At 36.4% G+C, this 14,194-nt stretch overlaps 2 protein-coding genes across 3 annotated transcripts; one reads left to right on the top strand and one right to left on the bottom strand.

The window, feature by feature from the left end:
* Nucleotides 1–1,199: 1,199 nt before the first annotated feature.
* On the top strand, nt 1,200–11,954 carry LOC141571899 (trace amine-associated receptor 6-like). 2 transcript variants are annotated; one of them, XM_074334006.1, is made up of 4 exons: nt 1,200–1,544; nt 6,636–6,674; nt 10,158–10,204; nt 11,079–11,954. In XM_074334006.1, the coding sequence occupies exons 1-4, from the start codon at nt 1,270–1,272 to the stop codon at nt 11,165–11,167; spliced, it is 450 nt and encodes a 149-aa protein (XP_074190107.1). In that variant the 5' UTR covers nt 1,200–1,269; the 3' UTR covers nt 11,168–11,954. The 2 variants fall into 2 exon arrangements, with proteins under 2 accessions (XP_074190107.1, XP_074190106.1); XM_074334005.1 differs by having other exon boundaries at nt 11,070–11,954.
* Nucleotides 11,955–12,675: 721 nt separating this feature from the next.
* LOC141571798 (trace amine-associated receptor 6-like) lies at nt 12,676–13,806 on the bottom strand. The gene has a single exon (XM_074333958.1). It carries the CDS (start codon nt 13,804–13,806, stop codon nt 12,676–12,678), a length of 1,131 nt encoding a protein of 376 aa, XP_074190059.1.
* Between the last annotated feature and the right edge of the window lie 388 nt (nt 13,807–14,194).

Here is a 14,194-nt window from a genome sequence, read left to right as displayed (position 1 = left end):
TCTATACCTTGGCTTTGGAGGTGGTTGCGTGGATGGATAGATTTATTATGTCATCAACCTGCACACTTTAAAAGTGTGAAATTTTCAAATACAAAGTACACCTAATATCAAAAAGCTGATTTTAAAAATGACCAGAAGTCATGCATCAGAAAAATATTTTTCATAGCCTCAGCTGAGATCTTTTCTAGAGCTCGAAGACAATAAGCTTAATTTCTCAAAGGTAACATACAGAGTCATAATATCGGAATCTCCACTTTCCAGAAATTAAACATTTTGTTTTTTAAATATCTTCCACATAGTTCCTATTAAAAAAGAAACACAGAAAAGAACAAACAAAAACACCTTAGCAGGAACTACGTTTTGTTTGTCCATATAGTTCGTTTTATGTCTCCTTGAGAAAAATACCTTGTACTCTGCTCTCCCACACTTCCAAATCAGAATTATTAAAGCTAAACCTGAAGCATTCCAGTGTTTAATATATAATTCTGCATTTAATTTCTTTAATACAAAGAAATACTGGAAGTGATGAAGAGTTTTATTGAAAGAGCTTTAGTGACAAACATAAATCATAAATAAATTGTTCTTACAAAAATAAAAATGCAATCTCAGTAATTAGTAAAAATAAACAACATGGCTTTCAAATTCTGGACAAAGGTTTTCAAAGACAGGCACTATTTCCATTTCCTTTTCTATTTCATGAAAAGGACAAATGTCATCAAGGGATTAGAAGTGCAGAACTTACTTATAGCATAAATATAATCATTACTAAAGTTTCTTTCTTTCCACACATTGCACTATGGGGATTCAATCTTAAGGGCTTTGGATATTTGCAATTATTTAGCTACTTTCTTGAGGGGACAGAGTGTTTTGAGTGTTATTCTAGCTCTGATAAATTAGGAAAAGATGCTAATAAAATGTGGCATTTCGTATATGCATTACAACAGCTCTTGGAAGACTAACACTTCTCAGATACGAAATCCTAGGTAATGCAAAGAAAGATTTCTACAATTTAAATAAACAGAATTTTATGTAATGATGAAATTAACTGCTTATTCAGTTCAAAGTAAATTATTTTGAGATGAAGCTATGAGTCAGTTTCCAAATACGAAAATAAGAATTTGTACTTACAGAGAACTAGGGCCAAAATGTACTGGCAATTGCTGACATATTGTACACACTATTTTTAAAGGACTTTGAAAATGACATATGTGGAATGACATGTTTGGCCGTAGAGGATGATAGCTTTTCCAGGTATCAAAACAGAGAATCATGGGCAGTGATTTGCCGGCTCCTGTAGCTACACAGCTCTGCTACGAGAACGTGAACGGATCCTGTGTCAAAACTTCCTACTCGCCAGGCCCCCGCCTGATTCTGTACACGGTGTTTGGCTTTGGCTCTTTGCTGACTGTATTTGGAAACTTCTTGGTGATGACTTCAGTTCTTCATTTCAAGCAGCTGCACTCTCCAGGCAATCTTCTCATCGCTTCCCTGGCCTGTGCTGATTTCTTGGTGGGAGTCACTGTGATGCCCTTCAGCGCTGTGAGGTCTGTGGAGAGCTGCTGGTACTTTGGGGAGACTTACTGTAAATTTCACTCTTGTTTCGATGGGTCATTCTGTTATGCTTCTATCTACCACTTGTGTTTTATTTCTCTCGATAGATACATCGCAATCACTGACCCTCTGGTCTACCCTACCAGGTTCACTGCATCTGTTTCTGGCATATGTATTGCCTTCTCCTGGCTCCTTTCCATTATTTATTATTTTTCCCTTCTTGGAACAGGGGCAAATGAAGCTGGGCTGGAGGAACTAGGAAGTGCTCTCACCTGTGTGGGCGGTTGTCAAGTTGCAGTGAATCAAAGTTGGGTATTGGTAAATTTTCTATTATTTTTCATACCCATGCTTGTGATGATGACTGTTTACTTCAAGATTTTCCTCATTGCTAAACAGCAGGCTAGAAAAATTGAAAGTATGAGCAATAAGACTGTGAGATCGTCAGACAGCTACAAAGACAGAGTGGCCAAGAGGGAGAGAAAAGCCGCAAAAACGTTGGGCATCGCAGTGGTAACATTTCTGATTTCATGGTTGCCATACTTCATTGATACAATAATTGATGCCTTCCTAGGGTTCATCACACCCACCTATATTTATGAAATATTAGTTTGGATTGCTTACTATAACTCAGCTATGAACCCCTTGATCTATGCTGTATTTTATCCTTGGTTTAGAAAAGCCATCAAACTGATTGTCACTGGTCAAATCTTAAGAGAGAATTCCTCAACAATAAGTTTGTTTTCTGAGTAGGTTCTGTATTTTGATTGTGAGGTTTGAAAATAGTTTCTGTGAAATCGCAATGGAGAGAAAAATATTGATCATAAATGTGCAAGATCTTCTTAGGTAAAAGCATAGAATTCTGCTTCAATTTTCACCCAAACACGTAAATTCAAGTTCAACGTTCTGTGGTAAAATAGCATTAAAATCTGATTGTAATGGAAACAGCATAGCCTTATAGCCAGAAATGACTGTGTTACAGTACTCTGACATTTAATACTGTGATCTTGGGTTGCTCAGTTCTCTCTGATTCTCACTACACTTCTCTATTTAATAACCCCTCCCTTGCAGTATTCTTGAGAAAATGTAAAATAAATAATAAATAAAATTATATATATATATATATAATCATAATCCTGCCTTTTATTACTTTATATTAGTTCAATCCCTGGCTGTATCTTTTCTCAGTTCCTATGTAATATTTTTTCTATTAAAATGTAAATGCAACTAAGAGATATTTCGAGAGGTGGTGTCTCCTTGCTCAGAGAGGGCAAAGGACTGAATCTGCACTGTCTGGTGTTCAGCTTTGCAGAACCAAAAATGTGATTTCAGAGTCACATACAATCAGTCCAGACATAGAACATTAAGTACAATATCAACTTAGTTATTTACAGTGAGAGATGTAACCAGTGTCATAAGTAATAACGTTCCCTTTATTCAGGGACCTTCTTACTGGTGAGTAAGTCTGCTCATAAAATTACATTAGAGTTCAGAAGTGGTACCAGTTAACATATGTTTAAAGCAAGGGCTTTAATCTTGTCATTCATTATTTTACTTTATTTTGAAATTAACTTATTCATTATCACTTAAATTGGGCATTGTTTCAAAATTATTTACAGGGGCTTCAAGGATGTAGAAAAGCATAATTTTAAAAAATGTTCAAAAAAAGAAAGAAAACTGAAATGAAGTATATAAAATAAAGCCAAGACAAAGGCTGGAAAATAGAGTGTTTCCTATGACCCATAAACTTGGTTCCAAAGCTAAAAAGGGAAACTGAATTAGTTGTGCAATTCACAGTGGATAAACCAAGCCAGTTATTTCAGAGAGTTTTCTTGCTAGTAAAACTGAAGGGTGCTGTATGTTTCATGAACAATGTAAATAAATTACTTGATTCTTTCTACATTTTGTTTTGTCGCAATAAGACATCAAGATTTTACAATCAGATTATCCTGTTTTGGGGCAGGGAGTGAATATATATAGATAGATTCTTGCTGTGTTTCTTTAATTTCTAACTGATGTAATAAAGCATTATCTATTAGCACATCATTTCTAACTATTGTCACACAAATGCTTTAAATGGGTAAGCCTCTTCTAAGAGTGAGTTATTTCTGATTATACTGTTCTTAGGAGAAACTCTTGTCTTTATTTCATTTCACAGATGAAGAAAGTCACCCTAGACTGTTTAGTGTCACTTTACCCACAATCCTTCAGTTCCAACATTGAATATCATCAATTTATTTTGTTTCTTGTGGTTTCACTATAGTAACTCTTTCTAATCCTGTTCTGCAAGCTACCGAATAAACATACTGCCTCATTTTAAATATAAAGAAGCTAGATGAAAGTGTTTAAGAAATCTAATGAATATTATAAAGGCTCTGGGTTCAAATAAGTATTTGTGACATCTAGTTTAATACATTTACACTTATCTTTCCTTTTTTAAAAATAGCCTTTCTAATATATTAGCAAATCATCTAATTTTATCACTTCCTTTCCAAGATCAACATAATATTCTGTCTATTTTTATGAGTGTTTGAAAACTTTCATTATAAAAGACACAAGCTACTGTCATCATTATTCTCTTCTGTGAACCACTCTGGTTGTGTGGGGACCAATCTATTGGCCTTTGCTACAAAGAACATTTATTGAGTGCTTATGGTATGTAATACATGAGTTCTGGAACCAAAGGATATAACAGTAAAAGCAATTTAAACCTAATATATATTTATGTTGATGGGACACTCATTCTGTGCATGGAATTGTCTTAACTGCATTAACTCACATCATCTTCACAACAACCTTATGAGCAAGGGGATATTATTACTTCTATTTTAAAATGAGGAACCTGAGGCATTAAGGAGTCACATGCCCCTGCTGGCATACTTTGTTTAACAATAGAACCAATATGGACACCCAGGGGCCAGAGAGTAAGTGAAGTAACCACTAACTTCTTCCTCTCCTTACGAAAGAGAATGTGGCCACCCTCCATACTCAACTGGTTGAGAAAATTTGGAATACATGTTTTTATACACATTTCTGCAAATTAAAAAAAGTAACCATCATAAAGAAAAGTTCATTATAAGCAAAGTTCTTTGGGGAGAGGGGGACATTGGAGGGAGTAATTAATTTGCTGTGACATAAAATTTTAATGTACTGTTTTCCACTCATCACATCTTTTCATTATTGAAATCGTATTTTTTTTAATGAGATTTTATTCCCCTGAGGCTGAATTGGAGGGTCATTTAGATTAACTGTGTCTTAATACAGTTAATTACTAAGGCAGGGTTGGTCTTGACATCAAGCAAAATCATGATCTTATTGTTTTATAGTACTTATTTATTTGGTTCCTCTGTGCCTTTTCTGCACACAAATCACTTCAACTCATCTAAGCATTGCCGAGGGATTCGAAATTTCATCTAGCTTTATCCTAAGGATTTTATTAGTTCATTATTATAGATAAAATATAATTATGTTTGCAAATTATACACCCTTAATAGCTCAGGTATTTAACAGGAACTAAAGTTTCCTTTTATATTTTTTCCATGTGTAAAGATTAAAACAATGGAGACAATAATGGAGAAAATAATGGAGATGGATTTCTATGCATCCTTTCTTAGGGACCACTATGTTCATTGTGTCTGTGACATTACTTTCTGCTTTTTAAGGATTTGCTGTGCATTTTTGTTTCCCCCAAAACTGTGTTATTCAAGAAAATGTCCCTTCTTTTCATTTTTATAGTGCCAGCAGAAACCTTCCACTGTACTTGGAAATAAAGAATAATCAATAAATATTTAGTGAACAAATAGGTGTGTATTTCCTTTAACTGTAGAAATATTTTAATAAGTTTATATAAAATGGGCATTGTCATATTAAGAAAATATGAATCAGCATGAATCATTTTTTATGCATCCAAGTGGTTATCATTATCAATGTTGCAGACACCGCATGTGTTGATTTGTGGTGTATGTTTGTGACCATTCATGGAAATGAGTGTTCTGAATCGTCCTCTGGAAAGAGCCTCCCTCTAACTGTAGGATAGTGGTAGTTGAATTCAAGGGACAGAGACATTCTCAAATAAAAAGTTTCATGTTTTTCCACGTTCCCCTTACTTCCCATTCATTAGACCATGATGATGGACTCACAAAATATTCAAACTGAAAATTACCTTTAAAATAATCAAATCTAAGCCATCCTTTTTTAGATGTAAAGTGCAGCTTAAGTAACCTGAGCAAGGTCAGACAACCAGAACCTCATGAATTCATGTAGGGATCTGGCCACATTCCAGCGGTGTCCAGCTGTCCACCCTCGTCTTCTCCAATATCTGGTCACCGTGCAACCTCCCCTTTCTGAGGATTACTCATCTCTCCAACTCTCTTCCATTAGATATGCCTTGCCTGCTTCTATATATTCAAATACATATCCATATATATTTCTCCATTAGTTTTGAGAGATTCTATAGGATTTCAATTATAATTTTAGCTAGAATTAGAATGGAATTCTGTTTTTCAAAAAAAATCTCTGAGTTGTTGGGGTTATCACTTTGTCAGTGGTGTAAATGTCTAATCCTCATGTTGTTTTTGTACACCTGAAACTAATAAAGAAAAAAAAGGGGGAAACGATCCCTGTGAACTTTTAAAGCATTTCTCTGTTGCCTCCTGAGACCTACTGTACTGCTAAGAAGTGTGATGCCAGCATGCTGGTCACTCCTTTGGCTTGAACTACCTCCCTCTGGCACCTGTCCTAGGAGCTCTTTCACATCGTCTTTTCATACTTGTCTGAATGTGTTGCCTGCGGTTTGTTTGTTTTTTTTTGGTTTTTTTTTCATTTGTCTTCTTTGCACACGGTCAATACTTTTAATTTGAAGACTTAGACCTTTCTTTACCCCAAAGAAACTTTCTGGGCAATTGTTTTTAATATTGTCTTCCTTTTACTCATTGATTGCTCTTTCTGGGACTTAGAATTTCTTTCAAGTTCTATTCACGAGAACAGTTTTTACCTGTCTGATAGCCATCTGTGGTGTGTATTTTGGGTCATATTTTTCTCTACTCTGGTTTTTCAGTCGATTTAATCCCATCTGATTTTTTTTTCAGATATGCTTTTGAAGTCATTTCAATGGGACTTCAGATCAGGTAAGTAAAATTATGTGCTCAGTTATCTTGACAGGGCTGATCTTCAGATGGTATGCACCAATTCAACCATTCCAATTGGGAAAATGTTGAAATGCTTCAATACTAGTTGGGAAATAGCTATTGTTCTAGCACCCACACAAACCCTTGTTACCCTACCCCTGGCTCCATCTCTCCAATCTCCATGGTTCCTCATGATCCAGCAACTGAAAGATCTCCAGGTCCTCCTCTGCCTCTTAGAATAGCATCCATTCTGATTGGTCATTGCCTACATCTTGCCATATGGTTTTCAGAGCTCTGAAATATCAACCCTTAATATTGACCCAGAAATCAAGCGGTCACATTTTGATGAGGAATTCATCACAAATAATGCATTCTTGATCATGAAAGGTTAAATAAAGGAGATTTAAGAATCTCCTTTAAATAAAGGCGTATTTAAAATGACTAAATGATTGTTTAGTTAGTTACGTCTAAGAAATGAAGGCGATCTCTCAAAATGAATGGTAGGATGGTGGGAAGTATTCTTCAAATTATTCAGGAAAAGCATGAAGAAATGGGACTCTAGTCATCAGATTTGTGCCTCCTGGGGTATAATTGAGACTCTTGGCCCACTGAATATGTCACAAGATTTGGAACAGTCTGCACTTGGTGATTTGCAAACAGAAAATAGCTGCCCTATTTTATGTACTAGTGCACACAGACTTGCTCTAACCCTCCATTCTCAATGTTTTAAAACACTGGGGGCAGATTGCATAGGCGTCCATGAAATTATGGAGATTTAAAAATCCCATAAAAAGTCCATTCTAATTCTAAATGTGACTTAAAATCACATCCAATTTAGCATTTTTATCTTTCTTATTTTAGTCAGGGCTACCTAATCCTAGGCCTCAGGATTCTGTAATGGGGAGGGGGATAAACCTGATTTATGGTGTTCTTTTTTCCTCTTTCCTTTTTTTCTTATAACCCCATCCACCCTGCACAGTTGAGCAGGAATGGAATAAGGACAATATTAATAATGAGAGAAAAGTTTTCTCACTCGGCCTGGTAATGCCATAGGCCTGATGGACAGTGCCCTGCAAATGTAGGCTCTGTCATGCGGTACATGGGTGACTCATTTTGGGAGAGCCTGCCCAGTGTCCAGTTCCCAATGTGCATGAGCCACTCCAGATGACCTCTTTCTACTTCTCTCTAGAGTCTGTCTATGAGTGGAAACCTTACAGGTTTTTGCTTCTGGAGTCTCTGTCCAGACGACCACACCATTGAACAATGTGTTGGGAACATGATTCAAGCTTCATTCCCTCTTTAGAGCTGCTTATTTAATAATCTCGCTGACCTGCCCTGTGTTTACGTTGAGCAGAGACAAGTAGACTAGGAGAGACATGGCTGGGAGGAGAATTGGGCTGGCAGGGAGAGAAGCCCCTACTGTCACTGCTCCCAGTGGCAAAGATGCGGGAGTTTCATGGGCTACTAGACACGTGGGAGCCAGTCAGGCTTGGCCCTTCTGGCGGGTCTCCCAGTTCAGGGTGCACAAAGTTCTGTGACACATCCCACAGGGCTTGAGGAAGATGTTGGAAACATCAAACCAGCACTGATCTCAGGATCAGGAACTAGGGAATGAAAATGCCTCCTGCAGGGATGTCTGAAGCACCCAGATATGCTCTGCATGACAGGGACACTATGGGAGGGCTCACTATACAGAGGTCGTGTCCACCAAGTAAAGGTCACAAGGAGACCAAATTTGGTGTCAAATCATGCTGCTCCTTTTCTTCTCCTCTCTCCTCTACACTGTGGAATAGAGCAGAAAAGGAATAAAAATTCAGACATGCCTCTTCCCTACACCCAAGCTTTTTAAGCTTAGAATCTCCTAGCTCTGGACACGGTAGGGCAAGGATAGTCAATTAGATATAGATTGTAGATCTAGTCCAGAGTAGACCAGAATGAAAATCTTTAACACTCAGAGTGACTGGACATCTGTCTGAGATCTCAGGCCTGGATGATGATGGAAGAATTGCTCGAGCTCATTTGGAGAATGTGATTGGATAAAAATTAATTTTGTGTTGTTTCTCACCCTGATATAAGTATTCCATAAGCAGTTAATGTACATTTCTAAAAAAATGCCTGTTAAACACAAATGAATTATGTGATAAATAGAATGAGAGTTGATTCAGTTATACAACATTTTGAAGATTTGCTTGGACTGTTAATTAGATATATTGATAGTATGTTATTAACACCAACCACCGTTCAGTTACGGTTTAACTCTTTGACCCTGCTTTGTGTTCAGGTACTTCTAGCCTCTAACGCCAAGAGACAAGAATACAAAACATTCTCACCCTTTCCGCTCATTAACAAACTTCTGAGTTTGGGCACTGGAAAGACCACAGAGATAATTAATGCATCTTTTTCCCACCTCTATCATAATGAGGACTGTCCCACACTTTCAGACACTGGGGATATGGCTTATTTAATGGATTTTTATGTTAAAATTGTTTTAGAGAATTTGAAAGCCTAAGGGTTGAGTGTAGATGATGTAAGGTAACCAAAGTTTGCCTCTACAGCCTGTCCTTGGTGTTAGAATCATAACCCCCTGAAAAACATGATCACTGACTAATCTTGATCTTTATCTGATACAAATGCATTTACTCAAGATGGTTTTATGAGCAAGATAGGGAGTCATTTATGTGCAAGAATTTTAGAGGTTTTAAGAAGCGCCTCCGATTTATATCTCACCTGCATGAGGCTACGTGCTCTTTATTGACTAATCCCAAATATGAAAATATAAAGTAACTTAGATTTCTAACAAGTTCAATAGTGTAACAAAAAAGGTAAAAAAAAATGGAGGACAATCCTCCTCTTTTCATAGACTGTAACTTATATTAATTTCTCTATGTGGTTGATTTCTTGGACATCTGCTCCCATTGGATCATATCAGGTTTATTATCGTTCATTACTATTTCACCGTCTCTAATGGTTGGAGTCGAGCAGATGCTGCCCCGGTTTGTTTTGAGAGGCATAATAGTGTTACCTGCTGAAATATCACCTTTGCTATTAAAAATACTAATGGGTCAGGATAGTGATTCCTAGAAATTTGGGTTTCAGAAATAATAAAATTGGATAAAAATTGGGGGACTAGCAAATAACCAACTTTTAACTTTACCAGCTAAGAACATCAAAAATAGCAGCAGCAGCAGCAGCAACTGTATGTACTTTGACAATATTTCATTAAAGTGTGGTGTAATATCTAAAGTATGGAAAAGGCATTATTTAACAATAAAGGACAGTACTGTAAATTGAATAAACGTTCTATTATGAAACACTTACTCCATCATTCTTAGTTTTCTCCTATTTCTGACCAATGAGAAGTTTGCCACAGTCCAGCTCATTGCCAGACTGGCATTTCCACATAACTGGCTTAGAATTTGAAAGCAACAATAAAATGCATAAATACTGAGAAATTACTTTAGAAATATGTTTCCTTCGGTTTAGGTCTTTGCACCTCCTAGAACCCTGGCTTCACCTGAGGACTGTGACAGGTATGATTTAAATTTTTATATAAATATTTTAATTCACCTGAGAAAGGAGAAACTAAATTATATTTTCCCTAGATGTATATGAGCAGGTTCAACTCTTACAAAAGTCCTCAATTTTCCACATGCTAATTAACATCAGATATTATTGATCATTCTAATATTTGCCAATTTGATATATAAAACTCTGTTACATTTTTAAATTATTTGTACAATTGGCATCTTAATGTATTTAATAACCATTTACAATTTTCCTCTGTAAAATTGCCTATTCTCTGCCTTACTTTTTAAAAAAGATTTTATAGTTTTAAACCAATTAACCCTTTTTCATCATATATGTTGCCAATGGTTTTTCCTGGTTGTCTTTTCTTTTCTCCCTAAACATGGCTTTGTTTTCTTTTGAAGTTTCAAAAAATTTAATTAAGTGTGTGAATCTATATGGATTTTCTGTTCCACCAATGAAATCTTACAAAAGCTATATTTTCTCTAATTTTTTAACATCATCTATTTTTTTCCATAAACTGGAAGAAATCAGTATTGATTTTGTGAAATACACGAAGCAAGATGCTTAACATTTGTCCCAAAAAGTTATATGCCATATCAAGATTTCTTATATAAACCATTCTTTCTTTCCCCATAACTTCTAATCATTTTTATTTTTTATCATGGATAATGTATAAACTTTGAATGGTGTTTATATATATATAAAAAAAAAAAGGCAGAAAATTTCCCTCCATCATGACTGGTAGGTAAAACAGCACACCTCATGTAAAAGGAGAATCACTACTGCTAAAATTGTTGCATTTGCTCATGGTTATTTCCACAATTACAAAATACCACGCAAAATATAAAATATGTGTCTTGTCTTGAGTCAAAACAGATGACGTATATGGACCGGAAATCTATAGGAGCCTCAGAAAGACCGAACCTCAGAAACAAGCGGCTCAAAATGAATTCAAAGCTAACTGAGTCCAGAGAAAGACAGAAACACAAGACTTTCACAGGGAACATGGAACCAGGAAACCTTTGAAAAATGACAGAAAGGTAAGCTTGGTAGGCAAGGCAAAAGAGATACAGGAGGCCTGGAAGAAGAAAATAATCAACAACTGACAGAGCAGGGAAGAGCACAGATTTGAGGAAACTAGAAAATATGAACTTTATGTCAACCACTATTAGTAAATATGTTTCTATCAAATGCTTAAACACATTCACTTCACAAAGAAAGTAAAAGCATAAGGGTTATGCTGCTGAAATTGAGGTACCATTTCTCCTCCGCAATTTAAGGAATCATTACCACACACTGTATTTCATATCATAATTATTCTGAAAGTTTCAATCACATTTTCAATTAATTTCAAATTTTTAAATTATCTGTTTGGAATTTAGGCTTATTTAGAAATTAAATTTATGGTTGATGAACTGACTTTTATTAGAGGGAACTTATAAGTTTTATTGCTCTTCTAAACCAAGGGTGAAAAAAAAATCATCAATCAAATGATTTAGAGCAGAGTTATAATTACTGAACCAGCAAAATATCTCATGAAATATGAAGATGTTATAAAACCCAAGAATAAATTAATGAATGAACCCATTACATATGGTAACTATGAGATCAAAAACACTAACTGTGATACCCCAGGTTTTAGCTGCTTTTCTCTCTCTCTTAGGCACCCTGGTCTTGCATTTCCTTGATAACGCTTCTACTTTCTACTAATCATTTTCATTTGTTTTCTAGCCCCAAGTATTACTGTACAAAATCATCTAAACAAAGATGGATGTGAAAATAATAGAAATTCTATCAATATGCAATTTGATTTATAAGAAGTTGGCACTACCTATGAAGTAGAGGTCAGTTACAAATTCCTCCATCCCATCCTCATGGGTGATTGTATACAAGGCGCAAAATCCAGGACACGCTGAAGCAATTTCCTGGAATCAACACCGTGCATACATTAAGTACAATAGATTAACTGCTACCCAAATGTTTCCCTTGGGAAAATAAGGAAAGCAAAAAAAACAAACAAACAAAAAACAACCCCACAACAAAAAGACACACACACAAAAAGCAACAGCCCCTTGAAGTCAATCACAGAGAATTTTTTTGACAAGTTGAGAGTGAGTATAAAACTTTGTAAGGAAAGTAGAAAGGATTGAAAGAAAACAAACATTTTTTAAGGTTCCAAAGGGAAGAGTCAATGGAATGAAAAGGAAAAGGGAGGGCAGGAAGTGTCCGCAGGGAGTGGCGCAGTGAGCTCTGCCACACTTAACAAATAGGATTTAACATTTATTCATCAAATAAATATTTTTGGAGAAGTGACAAAGAAGTACACATCCTAATATAACTGGAAAACATGGAGTTATCCTATTAAGTTTGAAGAAAAAGTTTTTTCCTCTTCTTTAATAGTCTTACTTGATTTTCAAAAACTAATTTCAATTGGAAAATGTAAAGATGTCTTCGACTTACTCAATCCAATTGTTTATAGTTGTTCAGAGAACAAATTCACAGATGATGAATTGTCCTTGAAAATCTGACCATTCACAATAAGTTTTATGGCTTTCCGAAACCATGGGTAAAATAAAGCATAAATCAAAGGGTTCATGGCTGAGTTATAATAAGCACACCAGCAGCAAATCTCATAAATATAGGCAGGGGTTATGAAGCCCATAAAAGCATCAATCACTGAGTCGATACTATAAGGTAACCACGAAATCATAAATGCTATCACCGTGATACCCAGGGTTTTAGCTGCTTTTCTCTCTCTCTTGGCCACTCTGGATTTATAACTGTTTGAGGATGATTCTGTTTTGCCACCAGTAGTTTCAATCCTTTTAGCCTGTTTTCTAGCCACAAGAAAAATATTACTATAGAGAATGATCATCACGATGGTAGGTATAAAGAAGAGTAGGAAATCTATCAACACCCAGTCTTGATTTACAACAACTTGACAACCCCCTATACAGTTGAGGGCACTAGATAATTCCTCCAGCCCATCGTCATAGGCACCTGTATAGAACACGGCCCCGCTGTACACAAGGGGCAGGATCCAGGAAATGCTGACACATATCCCTGACACAGACACCGTGACCTTGGTAGGATAGACCAGAGGGTCAGTAACAGCAATGTACCTGTCGATGGAGATGAAGCACAAATGGAAGAGAGAAGAGTAACAGAATGCCGTATCGCAGCACGTGTGGAAAGTACAGAAGCTTCGCCCAAAGTACCAGCAGCTCTCCACCGACCTGACCATGCTGAAGGGCATCACGGTCACCCCCACCAGAAAGTCAGCACAGGCCAGGGAGGCGATGAGGAGATTGGTTGGAGAGTGCAGCTGCTTGAAGTGAAGGATTGAAGTCATCACCAGGAGGTTCCCAAACACGGCCAGCACAGCCCCAGAGGCAAACACTGTGTAGAGAATCAGGCGGGGTCTGGGCGAGTAGGGAGTTTTCACCCAGGACCCGCTCACGTTCTCATAGCAGAGCTGTGCAGATGCAGGGGGGGACGAGTTGTGGTTCTTGACGCTCCACTTGATATTTGAAGAATGCTGTCCTTCTTGATTATCGCAAGAAGTATAAGATTCTAATTCTCTGTACTCCTGAAGGAAAAACATAAATACATCAGGATGGTGGAGGAAATTATCGGATATTACAAACTTTTTTTTTAAATTTTCCAATATTTATTATAAATCTCAAATGTTTTCTATAACAAAACGCAATACAACAAAAATTATATTGTACGAGATTACTGAGGGGGTTAATTTTAGCTAACGATCACTTCCCTTAATTTGATGAAATTCCCTTTTAGTTAAATATATGTTTTCTTTTTTTACCTCCAGAATTTCTCTTTGCAACAGGCACTGATATGGGAAGTAATTATAAGGCTGAAGGATCACCTCCTGTTTATTTCTATGTTGTCTGAGCTGCGTTCCTGGCTAAAGCAAGCAGAGCTTCCACATAAATAAATGCCATTAATAGGGAAATCCCCAGATGGAATCCCTA

This window comes from Rhinolophus sinicus, linkage group LG05, assembly GCF_036562045.2.
Source record: "Rhinolophus sinicus isolate RSC01 linkage group LG05, ASM3656204v1, whole genome shotgun sequence".
NCBI lineage: Eukaryota > Metazoa > Chordata > Mammalia > Chiroptera > Rhinolophidae > Rhinolophus > Rhinolophus sinicus.
This window is presented reverse-complemented; position numbering and strand designations above follow the sequence as displayed.

Bases quoted from the DNA above. Each gene is read 5' to 3' on its own strand.
- LOC141571798 (XM_074333958.1), bottom strand. From the start codon at position 13,806: ATGTTTTTCCTTCAGGAGTACAGAGAATTAGAATCTTATACTTCTTGC.
- LOC141571899 (XM_074334005.1), top strand. From the start codon at position 1,270: ATGGGCAGTGATTTGCCGGCTCCTGTAGCTACACAGCTCTGCTACGAG. The intron at 1,545-6,635 runs GTCTGTGGAGAG...TTTTTTTTTCAG, and splicing joins ATGCCCTTCAGCGCTGTGAG to ATATGCTTTTGAAGTCATTT. The intron at 10,205-11,069 runs GTATGATTTAAA...TCTTGTCTTGAG, and splicing joins TCACCTGAGGACTGTGACAG to TCAAAACAGATGACGTATAT.